Here is a 23,013-nt window from a genome sequence, read left to right on the forward strand (position 1 = left end):
CTTTGTTTCTCTCCCTCCTCCCAGCTTTTGAAAGTATCTTGTCTCCTCATTGGTCATTTTGGTCAGGTGCCAGCGAGGTTACCTTTAGCTTCTTAACCCTTTACAGGTGAGAGGAGCTTTCCCTTGGCCAGGAGGGATTTCAAAGGGGTTTACCCTTCCCTGTATATTTATGACAGCCTACATTTGTACAACAAAAATATTCAATTAACGCTATAGACTTCACTTTAAATAAATGATATTGACTTAATACTAAGTTACCTCTTCTTCATGTTCATCCTCTTCCTCAAGTGTTCGCTTGGATGTAATTTCATACTTGGGTTCTGGAACTCTGCCATTAATTGCATACATATTCCTCCCATAGTTTACATTATTCTGTTTCTGAAGAGCTGTATTAAAGGTTTTCTGTTGCTGTGCCTGTTTTAGCAAGACATATATTTAATATCAAAAGAGAGGGACTGCAAACTTCATTAATCATCACAGAACTGAATATACGCTATGACTGTAAAGGCAGACTGTAGAGTCGTATGCAGTTGGCACATATTTATTTTAGTGAGCACGGATCAGTACAACTCCAAGGCATACATGTCATGCAAATACTGAAGATTATGTCTTTAATCAACTTGCAATTACAATGAGTTCAAAGGTTCACCTCACCAATTTTTTTTAAATTCTCAAAATGTAATTTTAAAGAAATAATCATAAAATTATCATGTGATTATGTTACTAACCAGATACTGCATATAAAAGACAAATATTTAAATATAATAAAATTATTATAGAGTTAGCTGTCTCCAACTAGACAGATTTTGGCCTAGTTTAACTGTGAAGAATCATATGTAGAAATCTAGAACTTATTTTATGTCTATTCTTTCTACTATTACAAGAAATATGAAAATGTGACTCAGTATAATCTTGTAATCATATTTCATCCATCACACCATAGCTACATTTACACAGAAATTTTGCTCTTGTAAGCCAAAAGAGAATGCCCCGTATACTAAAAACAGAATTAAGAAGCTTAAATTACAGAAGGACAAACCAGCTTGAAAAATATAACCAGCCCAAACTGAACTTAAAGGATCATAAATGTTTGGTTAATAACTTACCTATTGCAATCACCACATCACACACCAAACCACTGCTATTTCTTTGCTGAAGTGGCAGATTATTTTAGGTTGGGAAGAGTTGCTGGACAGTCCACTCCCTGCCTCAGGCAGTCTCTCTCCTTCAGGAGATGCCAGCAATCTGCTCTCTCCTCCCAGTACTGGTGGTACCTGAGAGAGGAGCTAGGGCTGTCATCTTCCCTCCCCAATCTCAAAACCACCTTTATGTCTTATTAATCATCATAAGAGACCAGATAACTGATCTCCCTGATCTGGTGCAATAGGACACAGTAACCCCTTTCCTTGGGTTCCACTAGGCTCACTGCTTTAAAATGTCAAAGGAACCAGGAATTCAATGTGCAACAATTCTCCTTCCATTCCCACAAAAACCAGTAATATTGCAAGGAGGAAGGGATCTTACCTACTCTAGGAAATTATAATATTGCACCTCACTGAGGGCTACAAACCTCACAAGTCCCTTTTACATTTCAAAGTGACCAGATAATTGGAAGTTAATGGAGGGGTTACTAGGACCTGCAGCACCACAGTACAGGAGTTGGAAGTTCTGCCACATCTTGATAACTGAAACCAAGAGTGGAATTTTGAGGGCAATAAAAGGAAGGAAAACTGCTTGGCCAACACCCTGAGGAAGACCCAATGATGGGGGCAGGTAAGGATAATATAACGTTGGGCCTCCCTCTGAAAAGAAAGCTAACCAACCAGTGGGCTCAGCAACCTTTGAGGTCTACACAGCTGGAGGTGCGTAGCAGCCCCAAGTCTCCTTCTTAAGAGGCAGGATACTCATCAGAGATGGGAAAAGGTTCCTTGGTTTCCATCTCCCTTTTCACCCAAAAAGACAATGCAGGCAGAGTGTTTAGTAAGTAAAGTGAATCATGTGTATGTGAAAAGTGAGTTTTAGGCTCTGGGAGTTATAGTCTCAAAGATTCATATTGTATGGATAAGCTTCCAATAAGAATATGAAATTTTGGATGTTTGTTTAAATTGGACCTTCACATGTTTTGTTGTTTGCTCATCACTATCTTAAATACAAAACTAAAACTGGCTTTCAACAGAGGATCAGTAAACTGGAAACTAAATCTGGTCTAAATTTTGCTGAAAAACAGGACAATTTTTTACAAAAGTTTTTGTGACAAAATTTCCCATTAGAACCACAACTAGGAACTTCTCACTTATTACATCTGTACTGCAAATGAGATTTAGAAATGTTTTAATTTATTTCATAAAAATAAAATAGCTCAACAAATATTCTTTCTTTCAGTACACGGAAAGACTAACTTGTGGGGCTTTAAAAAACTATAACGTACAGTATGTAACTCAGCACACATTAAGAGTTTTTAAATATATATGAAAAGTTTCAAAAGCACTATGGAACCTAGACTTTAACTTGATCTGCTTACTTGTGTGAAAAACTATAAAATGCCTTGTAGTCACTAGGATTTTACCTAGAGTTGGTTAACTCAAGTTAGGAATACACCTATTTTTCCCTAAGTGAAGACAAAGCCCTAGCGTAGCCACAGTTTAATACCTCTACAATTGCATCTGCTGGTTATGTTCGACTAGCCAACACAGTTGTACAGATGCTAAATTGTGTCTACACTAGGAAAGAAGGTGTATTTTAAACATATTAAAATCGTAGTGAAGAAATGGCAGTTGTAGTTTTATAACATTTGCTGGCTCAGCCTTGTATAAAATACAAATTCTGGTAATCTGGAAAAATGTTTGGGAAGTGTCCATATTAGCTTTACAAACATGTTAACTCTTTCAAGTTAACTGGTAATCAATTAACATCAAGTCAAAAAAATCTGTTCTGTTCTACATTGCATTTTAAACCCTGGCCCACTCAGGTTTGAGCCGAGAGCCACCTATCATCCACCCACAAACCTGTCGGACTCTGATTGGCAATCATTCAGGGCCTGGGTTCTTGGACCCACCCGGGAGGGCAGGTCTGAGCACGAGTCCCACTGAGACTTGAGTCCAAGTCTTGATATTCAGCACCGTGGACACAGTTCAAGCCACAGACCCTAATCAGAATGTCTGTGTAGTGCAATATGGACATGTTAGCACAGTTGTGAGACTCAGGTCCAGCAACTGTAAATCCAGATTTATGATGCAGCACAGACACTCAAGTGCAGACTTGGAAACAGAATCCACAAGCACATGCCCCACAGACCCAGGTTTACAATGCAGTGTAGACATACTGCCCTCATAACCATAATATCTGAGTACCTTCCAGTAGTGCATCAAACAACATGACTAACATCAGTCAAGTGTGGTTCGCTCTCTCTCATCCTTTCTTCGGGGGAAAAAATAAACGTGTGCAGTAAAGTTTTTTTGTTTTGGTAGGGTTTTTTTATTGTTGCTGTTGGGTTTGTTTTTTTTATGTACAAGCTGCTGTGTGTTTGTGTTAGAGAAGGCAGTCAAAGAAGTGTGCCTTGCACTTGGAGCAGAACGTTTGTGAAGGTCCACAGTTCCAGTGGGAGTTCATTCCACAGTTTCAGATGAGCCTGCAAGAAAGCTTTCTCCTACACAGATGACCTTTACCAGTGGAAGAAAGCATTACTGAGCTCAAGTCACACAGCTGTTGACCACAGTCCTCATCCCTGAGCTTTATGCAATCTTTTAAATATCTTGGGCCCAGGCCACTGAGAACCTTGAAGATAAGAACTGAGACCTTACACTTGACTCAGTGTTCTATGGGAAGCCACTACATGGAGCAGAGGACAGGCTTGAGTGATCATGGTAATCTGTGCTGCTGAGGAGATGCGTTGTAGCATTTTGCACTAGGAGTTTCCTATGGGCTGATGGCTTCATGCCTAGATGAATGTATGTCTAGAAGTGTAGACATACCATAGGTGTTAAGGAGTGTTTCAAGTCACACTAAATCAAGTTAACTAATTCAACTGAAAAAAGCATCTCATTTTTCTAAGGCTATTCAAGGCTTAAAGGTTCATAGCATTGGGGCCTCAGTCACTTTTAAACAGGTTTATGACTTAAACTGTAATAGTCTCCTATTCTCCTGAAATAACATATGGGGAAGGAGACACTCACTATCTATAAAATTCACACTTCATCTGGCAACTAGAAATTCTGAAATTATATTTTTTGTGTTTAAAAAAAGGAATAAATCTGCTGATCATTACTTTTCCAAAACACACCATTTTCTGACTTTTGAGCTGCTGTAAATGAATATTGCTATCCCATGTGCTCAAATTTTTTTTAAAAAAGAGAAAAACAGAAAAAATCTGAAAGAGAAGCGCAAGGGGAAAAAAGCACATTTTTAAGTATCTGTACAATAAATGGTAGGTTTCAAGTAGCAGCCATGTTAGTCTGTATTCGCAAAAAGAAAAGGAGTACTTGTGGCACCTTAGAGACTAACAATAAATTCGTTAGTCTCTAAGGTGCCACAAGTACTCCTTTTCTTTGTACAATAAATGAGATTAATACACTGATGTTATGTCTAACATAATTCAATAATTTTTCACAAGAACGAAATTATTTTATGTAACTTACCTGTTTCATTGCTGTTTCCCCTATTTTGTCAGAATGTTTTCGAATACTCTCTAAAAAGTCCTTGAGATCTGACATGGAAATTTCTTTAATTTCTTCACGCAGTTTTGGAAGGTTTTCTATCATTATTTGGCAAAAACGATATTGGCTAACTCTAGGAAGGTACATATTTTCTAACTGTTCCATTGTTTTTAAAGCAGAATAATATCTGTAAAGAGTTTAAAAAGCAGGTTATAAAGACATCTTATTAAATTTTAAGGAAACATGCTTTGTTATTTTTGTTTTTGTAAGCCATCAGAATCATACATATCAATATACAGTATATGATTAAAGCATTTTATACTTACAAAGGATTTATGTTTAAAAAAAGATCAGTCTTAGAAAGATGTTAGTTTAGTTAGAAAATCAAGGTGGGTGAGTTAATATCTTTTATTGGATCAACTTATTTTGGTGAAAGAGACAACCTTTTCTAATTTTTTAAATTACAAAAAGTTAGGCAAAGTGACCCTGTCAATTTGAAATCCAGTCATTTTCAAAACAGTTAAAAGTACTCTTAAGTACAAAATTAGGCTCCACCTGTACAAACTGTTCTGCTCAAACTAACCCCTTGTCCTACTCACAAAAGCTTGAAGAATTGGGACCTTAATATAATAAAATCTAGTTAGTTCTGTTTATTTAGCTTAATTTATTGTCTCATCGCTACTAACCATATTTTTATTCATTTCTTTTTGTTTTTCTAAAATACAATGGTGAGCACCCATCCAGTGCTTGGGGTGCCTACCCCACAAATAAAAAAAAAATCACAAATAAAAGATTACCCCTAAACGTATCTGCCTCGCCATCCTTAGAGAAATAAATGTATACATACACCACCTTTTTCCTCCATGAATATTCTGTTCAACAATGCACTTTTTCACTGCAAGCCATGTATCTGTTTATGCTTTGGCAATGTACAGTACTGTATATTTAAAAAAACTAGCTCTGTTAATGGAGACTTGCAGCACATTTGTGGCACAAACAGCAGAAGTATGCTGTACAAGAAAAAAACACTTCACAATCTATGTTAGCCATTAAGAGGAAAAATCTGTTGAAGATGTTTTACAGTATATTAATAGTTAAACATGTTGTGAAACCTCATGTAAGGGTAACTGAGTTTAAAGGGAAACTCAAATTGAAATGTAATAAATTTTAAAAATGGATTTAATACTAATTTCAGTTGCTGCTAAGTCCCCACATAAACAGTAAGAAAAACTGATTGTCTATGGGAAATGCAGTGAAACGGATTATACTCAAAGTGACAGTCAGTGCACAAAATAAACTGATAAATATACTTTTCTATAATCTTTCAGTTACAGTTATCTTAAGGCTTCTCTCGTTGCAAACACAGCTGTACATAACTACCCTTATTTATGTGAATAGTCCCCCACACTGACTTAAAAAGAAACTACTCATGTAAATAAAGTGTGCATGTTTGCAAGATCTGATCTCAGATATGATTTGTAATAATAGTAGGCAAAAATTGTTCAGAAAGTACTGTAATGTGAATTTTATGCTAACTGTATTCCTTTAACAGGTCAAATTTTAAAAGACAAAATTAGGATTTTTACCCCTCTCACTTCATGTAAGTGGATTTATGACCTTAAAGAATTTGGGGGAGAGCAAGTTAGCCTTAACTATCTTTTTTTTTTTTTTTAAAGGATATTCAGACAGCTAACCCATTTCAACAGTCTTCCTTTTAAAAACATTGCATCTTTATATGGCTCACTTATTTTTCAACTATTAATGTAGCTTTTTGTTTTTGCTTAGAAAAATAAATTGAGAATTTTGTCATATATCAAATTAAAAGAAAAATGATTATTTGTTTCTGAAAATGATGTACAACCACGATAATTTGAACTCCCAAACTTGTATCCCAAGTGAGCAGTCTTATCCACAGGAATACAACTTTTTTTTTTTTAATAAGGACAAGCACTCATCTAAATTTGCTATAGTCTAGGGCAACAAGTTGCAATAACAAAAAATTACTCACAATGGACTTTTAAATGATGTACAGATTTTAATATAATGTTAATTAGGAAAAAACAGACTTAAAATAATAGGGAAAAAGTCATTAAATGCCTCTTTTTACGATTAGCTTGATATTTCAAAAACTCAAGCAATTCCATGCTATCTATCCAAATTCTTCATTACATTAAGAGCCTATAATCTGTGGAGATCTAATATACAGAGACAGAGATGCAAAATAAAGAATGCCAAGTAGTCAAAAAAAAATTCCCCTGCATAACATGGTACTAAATTAAGGAAACAATAGAAACCCCTCAGATGCAACATGCTGTGTACGCCTTTTAGATTAGAAATAGATGGCTTTGTTCATTTCATTTTATTTTGTACAACATTCTGAACACATAAAGCACTAAGTGCTAATTATTAGAACCTCTCTCTCTTTTCAAAAAGTTTCCAGTGTGTTCTCATTAGAACCCAAGAAGTTGCCCCATACTTTCCATTCACCCCCACAGCCATGTATACTTTGCAAACTGTCAGCCCTGCTCCTTACTTGGACAGAGAGGTTCCTGTTGAACACCACAAGACACTCCCGTCCTCGAGGGGTTGAGCATGATACCTGTGTAACACATCAAATCCATGTTCCTCTACAGAACATGCCAAGGAACTGAACGTCGCAATGAACTGAACCCTAGGTCTCCAGTTGGCCAGTTTTTAATGTATTTTTAACTGCATTCTTTATCTCTTGCCCCTCAGGTAAAAATGCGAAAACTCTTCCCACATTTAAATTCTTCAATACCCTTGTAGGATAGTGCAAAATCAAAGAAAACAAAACTCAAATAAGTTTGACACAGAGGGTTGTTAAATGTTCAAATATCAACTATACATGGCAACATGCTCTTATAGAGGAGAAATACCATGAACATTTTTCATCTTCAGAGGGAGATCATTGTAAAAATGTTAATTTTGTGGGGAATTTAACATTTTTCATTTAATAATCTTTCTTCTCAGCTCTCACACAGACTGCAAGCTCTTCAGGGCCAAGACTCTTATTTGTTCAACACACTTGTGGGTTGTTTGGCTCTGGGTAAAATTTCAAAAGTGCCTAAGTGACTTGGCAACCTAAGTCTCATTTCAAAAAGTGACACTGGCCCCTAAATGCCTAAGTCACTTTTCAAAATGGGCACCTCTGAAAATTTTACCCCACAAAAAATTAATCACAACAAAAACAGAATAACTCTCAAACAGACTGCAGAGCTTTGAGAAAGCAGGAAACAGAAAGACTTATAAACACCATGAACTGTTAAAACCCACGGCAGGATTTTAAAGTTATCGAGAGCCATAGGAAACATACAAAATATACGATATGAGACAGCCTACTATATTAGCAGGTATGATAATAAATTGTTCTGACAACAAAAATGTTGCCAACCACTCAACATGGAAGCCATTTAAACATAAATTTAAAAAACATTTATTTTGGGCTGAATCCTGACTTTTGTAATTCAAGAGTAAGTGGTACAGAAACTTCCTAGTCAAGAAGGAAAAGGGGTCAAGTTTAGGTCACGATTAGTTAATACATGTTTTCTAAATGCAATCTTTTTCTTAGCAGTATATGCAAGATAACCCCTTTAGTTCAATTTTAGTTGTTTGAGATGTAGCTTTAGCTTGTCTTTCTCCTTATAAGCCCCATACAATCAATAAGGGAACTGACAGACTTACTACATTATGGAAAATTTAAAATACACACAGTTATTTCAAATGTACAAAGTAAAACCTGAAAAAAACGTCTCTTTCAATTATAGTAATTTTAAATGTTACTTCAAAATAATAGTACGAAAACTTTTGTAAATTCATGAGCAAAAACCATTTCAGCTGTAAATTCTCTCAACTCAAGATGGTTGAATTCAGTATAGACAAAGGATGGGGGAAAAAATTGTTCTTTCTCCAAGAACACAACTGCTTTCAGTAGACTGCAAACAAAGTGGTTTCAAGTGTAAATTAGGAGTCTTTGCTTTATTGTATATTTGCCTTCTGTTTATTTTATATAAAGCAAGTAGAATGTTTTCAATACAAAGGGTTTGTGTGTGTGTGTGGTTTTTTGTTTTTTAAAATAATGTCCAAGAGGGCCACATGGTGAGACTTCTAAGAAGGAATAAGTCTATAATAGCATCAAAATCATATAAAAGGTTTTTATTTAAATTATACAAATCAGCTTATCAGAGCACAGTTAGTTCATCTGGAAGGTTTTGACCTGTCTCTAAGATCAAAATTAACATAATCCATTTTCAATCCATTCTAGAATTGCTTACTAATTATATATATACGGTCCTGAGTGCGTGCGCACTCTCTCTCTCTCTCTATGCATACACACACACAGGACCTTGCCCCTTTAACATCTGTTCTGATAAAGAATTGAAGACATAACTCGAAGGTCACCAGCAGGTTAGGATTTAAGCTACAGAGTTTTGCATATCATTTCATGGTGTGATTTATTTTAATTTTTAATCTAGAAAATATTTTGGGACACAGGAACTTTGTCATAAACATTATTAGTTCTCAGCAAATGTAATGAAATGTACAAACTGAAGGGGCTAATATAAATGAGTTAAGCAAAAATTTAAACATTTTAAAAATTTCTCCTTTTAAGATATAGACATGAATTGTTACTACCTCCTCTGAGCAAGTCTTGCAAGAGTAACTTTACTAATACCCAAATTTTGAAACTATGAGGATATAAAAATGTGAAGTAGCAATAGAAGTCATCTGACATAAGACAGAAGAGGGCTGATAAATCTTCCCATCAGGACCAGAAATCCATCAATAGGATTGATTTGATCCCCACTGACACCTCCAAAATACAAAAACTTCTAATAATGTAAGGAAGCAGATTTGGTGGGAAAACAAAAAGATAAAAATTATTTATATCTGAGTTCTCTATCTTGTTCTGGTACTGAATTGGCCCCTTACAGGTTGTCCAAGCCCCATCCAGAGTAGGGAGGCCCACTTGGGAAACACAGAAGCTGCACTTTTCTAAAGAAAGTTCAGAAGGGCATAAATCTCCTTGCTGACTAAATTACTTCTGCACATAAAACAATAAATGATACTAAAAATGGCACGGAGGAGTTCCAAGAAAGAAATTCATAGGTGGAGTGCCAAACTGAGGGCACTGAAGACACAGAATCTTCATCTCAAGCCATAGGTGCTGGAAATAGAGGTGCTGAGGTTGCTGATGCACCTCCTGGCTTGAAGTGGTTTCCATTATATACAAGGTTTACAGTCTGGTTCAACGGATATCAGTACCCCCACTACAGAAATTGTTCCAGTGCCCCGGCTTAAGCTCAAACCAGTAAAATCAAGTAAAATTGCTAGAGAATCCAGGAAAAAATTGGAAGACATGGGGGACAGAGCAAGAAAATTGAATCTGAGGTTACCGGATCTCACTGAAGGAGATCTGCTTTTTTCAGAGAGTACTTCAGCAAGAAACTCTTTGCAACTGAGCTTTCTGACCATGGATTTAAGGCCGAGTTAATTGCAGCCATCTCCCAAAACCTGCTGTTGCTAATTTAGATAGATAGATAGACAGATAGATAGACAGATAGATAGACAGATAGACAGATAGACAGATAGATAGACAGATAGATAGATAGACAGACAGACAGGATTTAATTAGCCAGAGGACTTAATCTACAAAAAGGAAAAAATAATGCTCTTCTCTGACATGTGTGTGCCACTCAGAGAAGAATGCTATATATACTACTGTAAAAAGACTGAATGAGAAGAGAATATTCTTTGTTCTTTCATATCCTGTCTAACTCAGAGAAATTTATAGAAATCAAATTAAATTCTCCAGCAGTATAGTGATTTCTTGGAAAATCAAAAGGAATCTAAATAACTAACATGGGAACCTAACCTACAGCCACTGAAAATATAAGCCAGAGAAGAGGAATACAGCTGAACTTTTAAAAGCTCATTAGTGCGTTTACTCTTTACTTGTCTGAAACTTTAAAAAGTAAGGGTTGTAAAAGATGCTATAGACAGGGAAAGAGATAGCTGCAGTATTAACATGTGTTTCAAATTTACAAGTATACAATATCCTTACTTTATAAGGAAATTATAATAAAATAATTATTTTCTCTTCTCTAATTAAATTCATACCATGCAGGGTCCGACAGCATTCTTTTTGCAGAATAAGAGTGTAGCTCAATACTTTTTATTTAATTAGTAAATGTTTATCTCTAGAATAGGTGTTATTTTTGTACAGCATAAACAATTACGTAGGAGGTAAAAGCTGGCACCAGTATTATTTATGGATTCCATTACCTAGAGCGGGCTACTGATGAAACTGTAGGAGGAAAAACAAAGCAAGCATTGAACATTAAGCTATAAAACCTAAAGACAGTTACAAAAAATAAAAAGTATATTTTTCAATGTATAAATTAGAATTATATAGGCTGGGGATACTAGCATTATTGGTATGGAATGTGCCCAAAGTGGCACTTAGAAGATTTTTGTATCTGTATCAAATCACTCTGTGTGCACCGCCCCCCAGTGCATACACACATTATGCAACAGGGCAGGACAACAGTATTTTTTTTAAAGTAAAACTGCCATTTCTAACAAAATACAATTAGATCAGAGGACGCAACATCTCAAGCAGGAATTGAAAGGACTACAAATAGTGTAATGTTTGGGGGAAAACCAAATTTTTCTCCCGCTGCACTTCAGAAAGAGATGCTGGTGGTGCGTTTTTCCTCCATGGGAGTAGGGAGGAGAAAACCCTAGTATAGCATCAGGGCAATCACCACTGACTTCAGCAGATCCAAGCCCGGACTTCCTGGAGTTGTTCTATACCGGGGTCTCAAACACATGGCCCACCGGATTATTTTCTGCAGCCCGCCAGCTCCCCGCGGCCCCCCCCAGCATTTACCTAGAGCGGCTCTGGCCCGGCGTTCACCGGGAATGGGGAACCACAGCCAATGAGAGCTTCGGGGCCGGTGCCTGGAGGCACAGCCAGGGCAACACACAGACCCCCGTGTCCCCTCTCCTCCAGGTACCAGCCACTTTCCGGAGCGGCGCAGGGGTAGGGTAGGCAGGGAGGGAGTCTGTCCTGTCCCCGGTGCGCACCGGGCCGGACCTGCCCTCCAAACCCCTCCTGCAGCCAAACCCCCTGCCCTGAGCCCCCTGCTGCACCCCACACCCCTGCTGCACCCCGATCCCATGCCCTAAGCCCCGGCCACACCCCTCCTGCACCCCAATCACCTGCCCTGAGCCCCCTGTTGCACCCCGCACACCTCCTGCACCCCAACCCCCTGCCCTGAGCCCCCTGCTGCACCTCAACCCCCTGCCCTGAGCCCCCTGCTGCACCCTGACCCCCTGCCCTGAGCTCCCTGACGTACCACGCACCCCAACTCCCTGCCCTTAGCCCCCTGACGCACCCTGCACCCCTCCTGCTCCCCCTGGGGGCAGGGAGGGGGCTGAGTTGGGGTGGGGATTTCAGGGAAGGGGTTGGAATGGGGGCAGGGAAGGGGTGGGAAGAGGCAGGGCGGGGCCTTATGGAAGCGGTGGAGTGGGGGTGGGGCCAGGGTAGCCGGGGGTGGGTGTCAGTGGTGCGGCCCTCAGGCCAATGTACTAGTCCTCATGTGGCCCTTGTTATCATTTGAGTTTGAGACCCCTGATCTATACTGTAGCAGGAGAAGCTGCATCAGCTACAGTAAAAAGTTTGCAGGTCACAGATTATGAGCTCTGGTACAGATAAATACAAAGCAAAAGCTCAGTCTCACACAGAATTCATAAGTTGTAAAAATTCCCCAAATCATCACATTCAGGAGAGAAAGCAGCTGGGAAAGGAGACTCTCGGGGGAGAAGCAACCCAACATGCAGGTGGCCTGCATAAGTCAGGAGACCATGCTTGCCTTCCTGGACACAGATGGCCCCTCAAGAGAAGGATGAGATAGTGAGGGGAACAGCGTATAGGATGTTTATATTCTACATTACTCGATTCAGAATGATCCAAAGCATAGTAAGGGAGTTCTCTTTCCTCCACGAATAAATTAGAGAAACATTTGCAATGACAAACATTCCTTTGTGGATAAAAGTGATTTGAACTTTCTTTCTCAGAAACTTTCCCCTTTTTTCTGAGAGTGTTGGCTAGCCCAGACATGTAAAAGAGCTAAGACCCTGGGCTTTTCTAGGAACGAAAATGATGTGCTACTCATTGAGATCTGTAGGACTCAAGACCATAGGTATCAGTGCCCTCAGACTTGCAGGGGGCAGATGAGGAAGAGGGGAACAGATGAGGGGTGTAGGTCTTTTGAGAGAACTCGAAAGCTTAAGCCATCTTCCTCGGGAAGGAGGGATTGGTCTCTCAACCAAGTCAAAAAAGCTACATAGTAATGGTGGGGATTCAGAGCCATCTGTAGGCTAGTAATCTCTATTTAGTTCTTTGGGGGGGAGGGGAGAAGTAATCCAAAGAAGTTCTTGTGATCATAAAGGAGGCAACGCAGGGTACAAACACTGAGGTACTGCATGAGATACTTAAGGCAAAGAAGCATACATCACATCAGTCTTGGGGAACCCAAACCTCTAGCATTTCCTTCACCTCTTACTAAACCTTTTCTCCTGGAAGACATGCTCACTTCTGAATGGGCACAAAAAGCTAACAGAGTGGTAAAAAGCCATGCCCTGCATTAGGAAAAGGCCCTAAACACTCAAAAAATCTGTTTGAAATTTTTTAAACATTTAATCAGCTTCAAAAAATTCAAGTTGACAGTGTCCCGTTAAGGGGGAGTAACCAGGGCAGGTGCAAGGATATTTTGCGTCCCAGGCGAAACTTCCACCTTGTGCCCCCCCTCCCACTCCCTTTCCTTTCCCCTCTCCTCATACTGCTTCACTACGGTATAAAGTGGCAATGACAATATCAATATGACAAACTTCAACAACCTACACACACATATTCACACATAACCATATACACTCAAATACTTAACATACACACACAATTGACACAAAGTATTAGTGAAATGATGCAGCAGCACTTGCCAGAGCCTTCGAACTGAAACAACTCAACAAAAATAGAAAAGGAGTATTTGTGGCACCTTAGAGACTAACAAATTTATTTGAGCATAAGCTTTCGTGAGCTACAGCTCACTTCATTGGATGTAGCTCACGAAAGCTTATGCTCAAATAAATGTGTTAGTCTCTAAAGTGTCACAAGTACTCCTGTTCTTTTTGCGGATACAGACTAACACGGCTGCTACTCTGAAACCTGTCAAAAAAATAGTTAGCCTCAGACGACAACCTCCGAAAACTAGTCAACTTAGCATTATAAACAGCCTGTCAGAACGAGTAATGGTTGCGCGCAAAGAGGAAAATGAAGTCACATACACACACAAACACACATATATATTCTGGGTACCCAGAGGGGGAGATTTCCACGTTTGGTAACTATAATGCATCATGGTGCCAGCTTGTCTCTGCATTGACCAGCTGTGGCTCCAGGTGAGCACTTCCCATAGAAATCCTGAGATGGGTAAACTGCCCCAAGAAATTTAAAAATGTCCTGGGCCAAATGTAGAATAAGGGGTGCAGGCAGGGGTCTCCGAGGCTGCTCGCTATGGGGAGCTGGGACACAAGCGGGAAGGCTGCAGGGGGGCACACAGGGAGGCAGCGGCAGGTACCCAGGTACCCTCAGGCTTTGGGCAAGGAGTCCTGCTCCATCCCCCTAGCGCCCGCCTACAGCTCCTATCTGGTCTCGCCATGGCCCTGCTCCGTGAAGGGTCCCAGCTTAGGGGGACAAGCCTGGTCCACCTCGCGGACCCACATGGGCTGTGCTCTGCCCCAGAGCAGGCCAGGCCCCGCGATCCCCACCCCAGAGTGGGCCGGCCTGGCTCCCCCCAGGGCCAGATTAACTTTTTGTGGGCCCAGCGCCAAACATATTTGTGGGCCCCCCTGGGGAATGAAGAGGCCAGGGGCAAGAGTACAGCGGGCAGGGTGGATTTGGTTTAAATCATGACTTAAATCACTAGTTAGGAAGACTTGATTAAATCATGGGTTTCTACATAAACGTGCATTCTTGTTGGTTGTTATAACCTTAATACATATTCTTCACAACTCAGAGATAGATGTAGGTTTCATTTTTAGAAGGTACACACTATACATTTTTAAACCGTGATTTATTTTGAAAACTTTTCAGATGAGTTTTACAGCTATATCAGAAAATGAATGATTGTTTGGTTATTTCATTTATCCAAGATAATTGAAGCAGATATTTATGAAGTGGTGAACCATCTTCAATTCAAGAGGTTAATCATTAATATTTGGAGTATTTTCTTGCCAGGCTGTATTATGAGCAGAACACAACCAGACAGACATTTAAATTATTTTACTTAACTAAAACAACAACGTTAAGTATTCTGGATTTTTTTCTTCAACAGCAAACATAATATTTTAACAAAAAAGCATATGTCCCTCACTTCTCACATTTATCTCCAGACTTCTTCTCCTTGTCCAGATCTATTCTGCCCCCAACAATCTTCTAATCATTGAACTTTTTGAAACTTTTCACTTTTAAAGAGAGGTAAGGGGTTGACCCTGTGTACACAAATTTGCAGAGGGACAATAGAGTTGAGGTCTGTTATTTCTCACCTCTATAGATTATTTATTTATTTAAAAACATTTTTGCTGTTGACAATCATGTTACCTCTGGAGACACAAATCCACAGTTTGAGAACTGCAAAAATAAGCATCTATGATGGTATCTTCTAGACTGAGCACTGAGTCCCATTGGGTAGATAGAAAAATTAACCTAAATAATCTATACAGAAGCCTGTGGAACCCCATAAGATTGGGTGCCTAATCTATGAACTATTAGAACTCATTACAAAACTTTTCTTAAACATTACATGAATATATTGTCTCATACTATAGAATTAGAATCCCTATTCCATGATATAATGTATCTTAATTAAAACCATCTTTAGATAGTTTTTTCCCTTAAAATCCAATTTAAATTTAAAAAATCCAATTTTTTGATTATTTTTTTTAAGTCATTGATTTTTATCCACCCTGACAGCTGGGCATGGTGAGGGGGAAGTATTGGTCCCCAGCTGGAGCGAGGCAGGGGCAAGATGAGCACAGTGGGTCATGGTGGGAAGATTAGTCCCTGCTGACTGGAGCAAGGAGATACAAATTCTGTGGTTTCCTCTAAAGGGACTCACAAGTCAGAACATAACCATAACAAACTCTTTAGAAACCTGATTGGTTACAGAAAGGAAGGTGAACAATCCTTAACCATGAAGCATGCTAGAACTTTGGACAGAAGAGCACTGATACAGAAGTACAGGTTATTATGGCCAAGGCACAGTGTGGATTGGCAAAGACATGCACTTATTAATTCATCCTTCAAACAAAAACATTTTTTTAAACTTTGTTTTTGAGCAATTTTTTCTCTCATATATAGAGATCGCTCAATATATAAGGAGAGGTGGCTGGAGTAGAATCAGTGTAAAATCATATAAACTATGGAGATTTAGTACTTCATCCTTAATTTCCTAAAACTAAGTAATTTTCTGAAACCTCCAGAATAAATCTGACAAAGGGTTAGGAGGCATGTAAAGCAACTATGAGAATACACAAACAGAAGCAAGCAATATGGAAAACCAGACTTACAAAAGTTTGGGGGGGAGGGGCGTCATCTGGAAAGTTGCTACTTTAAGATATCTACAACACATATTCTCGGTTACCATTGGCTTGAAATCACCTAAGCCTCTTTTATTGTTTAAGTGCCAAAATTGCATCATTAAAAAAACCAATTAGACTGTCAAGACTTCTGAGTTAAGTTAAACATACCATAAACAATGGCAGTGAGAAAATATAATGTTACCAGCATATAATATTTAAACTGTTTTAAACATTACCTCTGAAGATACATATCACACGTTTTTGTTTCGTGTTTTGTGGATTTTGTTTTTAACACAACTCCAGAAGGCTTGATTCAAATTTTGAAACAATATCTCACAAAGAAACTTACTTGGCACTACTCTCCTTTCCTTTTCCTGACTAAGTGTATATTGCCTATTTAGATTGTAAGCTCTATGTATGTCCTGTCCTCATACTAGTCTGAAAAACACCTAATTTGCTGTTGGTGCTATATAAATAACACATGCTAATTAAAAGAACAGCCTCACATAAGCGGAATTTCATATTCAATGTGTTCATACAAACTGGTTTAAAAAATGATCAGTGCTAACAGAGAAAGAAAGCCAGATGACCTGGGTATAGCTACAGAAGTAAAAAAAAAATTCATGTCGAACAGTCACCATCTTGACTGCAACATTACTTTTGTGAAGGAAGGGAATCCCTGTAGCCCAGTGTTTCTCAACCTTTTCGATACTAGGCAATGGCTTGCTGCCTTCCTAAACTGTTTCAGGGAGATCTCAGGGACTGGCGCCGGCCCATAGACCAATCATTGAGAAACGCTGCAGCCATCTACACAGCTTAAAAACGTTTAGATTTAAAGCACTTCCTTTAAAAATTGCCATTCAAGCAATCCATGAGGGTGGTTGCAATAGGAACTTTGCAATTTCTGTAGTTTTCCTAAGACAGCAACTGTTTCCATCTATTTTCTTCACATGGACTGAACTTGAGTCACCTCAAATACAAAAAAACCCCCACCAAAAAACCACAATATGAAAGAATAGGAAAGCACCACCTGGCTTAACACACCTGCCTATTTTTGGTCCATCTCAATGCTTCCCACTTGTTATTTAACCAGACCCTTAACTCCCTTCCCTTCTATAGGAACAGACATCTCAAACTCATTTGTATTCTATGTTGACCAACTTTTCACTGTAATATACTCCATAAGTTTAATACCATTTGTGGAGGGGGAAAATTCTGATTTCATTCCCTACTCACTCCCACTATCATCTTTTTTATGAAAGGCCACCTACTTTTTGAACCTTTTACCATTGTGAATAATTTATCTTAAGAAACTATCAATCTAACAATTTTGAAAACTTCACAAAGTATCTTTTTTTACAACAAGACTGAGCCACCACCTTTTCCTTGGAAGTTAAGTTATTGATACCTGCTATTACTTTGCTTGTCCTATGTTTTGCCTTTCTAAAGCAGCACTGGCCTTGTAGTACAATGATCTATACTGTACTATGAGGATTCGGTGATACTGCAACCACATAATATGCTGTGGAATTCACTCATTGCCATAGAATTGTGTCCTGGCTTCTCAGTTTTCATTTTGAAAATAATGTTTCTGGTTCTTGCAGAGATAACGTGAAAAACATGAACCAAGCATAAACCGTTGTAGGGATGCTTGCCTGTGTCTGCAAAGTGCCTAAAACTAAAACTTTGAGATTTGTGAACTGCCCCATTCATCCTAAATAGAGACTCATGCTCTTCACAATTTGAGCATTTTCCCAATATCCCATAAAACTCAACATTTTTGCCAAGCACTTCACCATTTTGCTGCAACCAGGAATCCCAATACTTTCCCCCCCTCTCTCCTTGCACTGCCAGGACATGCCTATATCAGACTCCTCCTCTCCAGCTTTCCCTACAAGAAGTTATTTGAATTACAGTGCATGCTTGCTGCATTGCTCCATGAAGCTAGGCAAAAGTGGATCAGAGAGGCAGAGTTGGAGTCCAGCTCGCAACCAGGGGAACCACAAGCACAGGCTGGTGAGCCGGGGGGGTTAGAAAACAACACAGCAGTTGAGACCTGCTCAACTAGAGACATTAGCCACTGTAGTCAGCTATCAGCTTCCCCCTTCTCTGGGGCACACCGGGAAAGGAAATTCTTAGCTGGGCTACCTGGAGAATGACATGGGAACAGAGACTTGGAGCTGAACCATCTAGAAAGCACAATGAAAGAACCCATTCTCAAAACCAGTCAGAGCTGAAAATAATCAACAATGGATTTAACGTCACTTCATAGAGTTCAACTGTGAGCGTTTGTTTGCATGGGGATGGGCTGAATGGGGATTAGAATAAATTTACATTGCCACAGAATTTAGGGGTTGCTGCTGTGGAATTTGGTCCCATTGTGCTGTGGTTATATACTGCACTCATACAGCACCTTTCCTCAAACTTTTGGTAAAACATATGAATCTCAACTCTGTTTGAGATAAGGAACCATTGTCTCCCATTGTATTGTATGGGTAACTGAGGCACAGAAGGGATAAGTGACTTTCCCACAGTTATGCAGAAAGTTAATGACAAAGCCAGGAAAAGAACCCCGATCTCTCAGCACTAAACTTTACCCACAAGATCATAGTCCCATCCATGTTTCCTACAGTAGCTTAAATAAGGTCCAACAACAGTCTTAGCAATCAATTTATTTTGTACAGGCATTTCTCTTGCAGTCGTAGTATTGAGTGCTTCCCACAGTACAGTAACAAACTCAGTGCTTTTGTATCTCTTTCTCTAACAAATCCTGTAGGAGTTGTATATCCATCATTTTCTAAAGCAAAATCTGTAACCTTATTCAAAGACACATACAGGCAGCCACAAGCTATAAGATACAATACGGTTAAATCAAAAGCATGATATGATTAAGTCACTTTAAAACAGTCTTTAAAAGAAAAAAAATTGGAAGGTTCTTTATAAATCTATAAACCCACAGTGAGTAATAAAGCACTGGGAGCACCAAAACCCCTTCCCTTAAGCCACTTTCTCCCAAGATTTAACCCCTCCATAAAATTCTCCAACCAGTCTTTTCTGTTTAGAGCAGACTCCTCATTTATTTCTCCTCACAACTATAATTCTTGTCAACTTGCATTATACATGGCTCAGAAGATAGTTAAATGGGATACAGAGCCTTTCACCCTTGGGTCACCAGTTCAAATCCAGTCCGGGTTGGCAGTGACCAAAAATTGTTACCAACAGATGGCTGTTTGGAATCCACTGCGAACCTTCATTTTGGCAAAGTAAAGCAACACATATTCCAGACCCATACTTTGCATTATCTTAAAAGGTGATGTCTACAGAAGGAAGTAAATGAGCTTCTGCTCTTTTGGCTTCTTTACGATATGTAAAGAAGTCCTGAAAGGACTTTGTCCTAAAACCAAAAAATGCCACACCTTTTTCTCTGCTTGTTTTTTTTACATTAGCAATTCTGGTCTTGTCTGCGATTTCATGGAAACTGAGGTACTGATGAAATTACAGCATTTTAAAAGATGGAAATCTGAGAAATTGAGAAGGAAAAGTATTTTTATTAGTTTTCTGTTTTTGTTATCATTAATTTAATGTTAATATCCAATAAACTCTTGTGAGAAAAAAAGTCTTTGTTAAAGAGTCAAAACCCTTATCTTTTCAATTAAGGTTCAGTTCAATGAACATTCACATTACACATCTCTGACACTCTCAAGTTCTTCCTGCAAAAACAAGCAAGACCAGACTCGCCATTCATGATATTTGTATGGTTTAAAAAAAAAAAAAACAGGGGAAAAAGCTTCATACCTCCTTTACGCATCATAAAGGCAAAAAAAGAAGACAAATCTACTTTTAAAAAATCCATAGCATGTTGCCTTTAAGTCAGTGAAATGTCTTTGTGTGTTATAAAAGATGCCTGTAAATGGACAAATAGCAAATTGAATTCAAAATAAACTATCCCATACACCTTAACACTCCACTGTGGGGAAAAAACTGTGCCTCATGGCTTCCAAGAATTTCTATTAACGTGTCATTTTTGAGTGCCCATCTGTTTATTCTGTTCAGCTTTTTAGTCAGTTTTTAAACTTCTAATATTCAATTATAAGCATTAGCTTGGACTATGTACAACCTTTCAGCAGTGATATATACTGAATTATTAGTAAGTATATTGGATTACTGGTACATGCCATGAGTTTGTGACTTAAGAAGCCTATGCAAACTTAGTTACTCAGCTACTGTAGCAAAACTTAAAGAACACATCATGTCTGCTTGGCAGATATAAGATAAAGTCATTGAAGTCTCATTACAATGGGACAAGAATTATTGGAGAGAAGGAAGAGGAACCACAACAGCAGCATCCCATTGACCCTGTGGAAGTCCCTCCAGTGGTACCATTGCAGTATTAAGGGGAATGTGGCTAGTGTACAGACACTCTATGGCTTTGTTGCCTGGCAAGCCACAGGAAATTACCACCAGAATTCATGTCAATTTCCACAGGATACCACTCCATGCTCTCTGTGCTCCCCCCTGGAGAAGACTAAGTCATAAGGAAACGATCGTCACACAGTTAATAACAGAGCCATACTATAAAGAAGAAAGGAGCCTGAGCAGTAGCATGAAGATACTGTCTCTCAGCTTGATTGCTCTGAGGCAATGGTTCTCAACCAAGGGAACATGTACCATCAGAGGTACACAGAAGTCTTCCAGGGGGTATGTCATCTCATCTAGATATTTGCCTAGTTTTACAACAGGCTACATAAAAACACTAGCGACATCAGTACAAACTAAAATTTCATACAAACAATGACTTGTTTATACTGCTCTATATACTATTATATGGTAAGTATCACAATGAAATATAAGTAAAATATTCATATTCCAATCAATTTATTTTATATGGTGAAAATGAGAAAGTAAGCAATTTTTCAGTAATAGAGTGCTGTGACACTTTTGTATTTTTATGTCTGATTTTGTAAGCAAGTCATTTTTAAGTGAGGTGAAACTTGGGGTACGCAAGACAAATCAGACTCCTGAAAGGGGTACCGTATTCTGGAAAGGTTGAGAGCCAGTGCTCTAGATCTCCATGGGATTTCAATACAGCTCTGAGGATATTGATGCTATTAGAGGACCTCCTCCTTCGGCCTTCCTTCTAGTGGGATGATGATGACATGTCCTAACACCTACTCTAGTGGGCTGATACCTCTGTAATGCCACAGCTCTTGACTTGCAGTTTCCCATGTAGCATTTTTTCTACAGGAGCTGACATAGCACTAAATCTTTAGAGGACTGAAGGTTATTTTTAGCTTTGAAGAGTACTGATGACTTCTCAATAACAGTAAAAAACACAATCAACCCCAAAGAATCAATGGGAGTCAAACTACAAAAATAACAGATTACTTGAAATCAAAATGCTGCTAAAAAACTAACTGCCAGTGTAGCTCACTCATGTGATCCCTCCACGATTCCACTCAGTAATTTAACACCCCTGCCAATTATAAAGCCAGACTGTCCTGTCCTGTGCAACAGTGCAAGGAAGTGAGAGGACATGACCACTTTAACTAAGTGTGCTGTATCAACGCTTGTAGCATGCAGGAACAACAGCTATTCTACCCAGCAGAAAGTGGTACCTGTACATTACAGAGCATAAACTACAATGAGTATAGCTCCAGGGAGTTTACTTCCTCTTCCCAGAACATTGGGAACACTGAATAGGAGACTGTGACTCTAGGAGTCAGTCTCCCTGCTGGGCTGCTCCAAAGACACTGCAACAACATGCTGCCCTCACTCTGAGAGCAAACCAGTGATCTAACCCATAGGTAGTAAACAGCAAACACAAATCCAACTCTGACATCTAGAGAATGTCTTTTAGAGTTCACATTTTTGTGCATACAGTAAAGAGAAAATTTTTACACATTACACTAATTGTTTCAAATAAATAAGAGACTAACAAAATTTCTGTCACTGAAGGAAGATATATGGGAAATTGAATTATACAATTTCATTTACTATGATAGATTACTGGGGTATTAACAAACCAAAAAGGGACCACTATTTCACCATTTCTACTGAACTCCCTAATGAGCACTTTTATTCTTGGTACTTAAATTGTTTTACAGTATTAATAAAAGTTTCTATTTCATGTCCTAAACTATATTTCCATTGTATTCATGCTTATTTAAGTAAAAACTGTTTTCTGAAGTTTCTTAATTAAGATCCTAAAATTATGTTATTTTTCATGTAACTTCTGTTAATTTGTAATGGCATACTTGAAACAAAGGAAAGGAATGATGAAAAGACCTGACTATATGATTCACTATGTCTTGACCTTACTAGTCTTTATCAGTCTGTTAATAATTGTAAAAGACAAGTAGATGAACCCATTCAATGAAAAAGTTACACTTCAGTTACAGAAATAAATTCACTCACCTTTTTACATTCATCTGCTCTTTTAGTTTGCTGTACATTTCCAGTACTATATAAAACAAAAATATTAACCCATTTAGATCTTATTGCAAACTAAATACATTAATAAGTTAATAAGAAAAAGAATATATACTTTAAAATGGAAAATATATACCATATATTATTTTAGTCTTCGTTTCACTTAAACACTTTTCTCAGTAACATATTACAATAGGAAGACCAACTAGAAGTAGTGAAAAATAAGGTTCTAGATTGCAGATTAAGAGAAAAAAAGTGAACTATTAAAGAG

At 38.4% G+C, this 23,013-nt stretch overlaps 1 protein-coding gene across 14 annotated transcripts in view; it reads right to left on the minus strand.

Moving 5' to 3' along the window:
* The window catches only part of EXOC6 (exocyst complex component 6), a 178,918-nt gene that overhangs the window by 114,127 nt on the left and 41,778 nt on the right, over positions 1–23,013 (minus strand). For all 14 annotated transcript variants that reach the window (XR_012160030.2, XM_073353878.2, XM_073353873.2 and 11 more), the window contains 3 exons: positions 22,728–22,773; positions 4,635–4,839; positions 259–414 (listed from right to left, as the gene is read on the minus strand). Coding sequence is in view for 13 of the 14 variants with exons in the window: in XM_073353878.2 (XP_073209979.1) it covers positions 259–414; positions 4,635–4,839; positions 22,728–22,773 (407 nt within the window). In the remaining variant the exon portion in view is untranslated. The remainder of the gene's footprint in view (positions 1–258; positions 415–4,634; positions 4,840–22,727; positions 22,774–23,013) is intronic.

Source organism: Lepidochelys kempii, chromosome 7 (assembly GCF_965140285.1).
Source record: "Lepidochelys kempii isolate rLepKem1 chromosome 7, rLepKem1.hap1, whole genome shotgun sequence".
Classification (NCBI taxonomy): Eukaryota; Metazoa; Chordata; order Testudines; family Cheloniidae; genus Lepidochelys; species Lepidochelys kempii.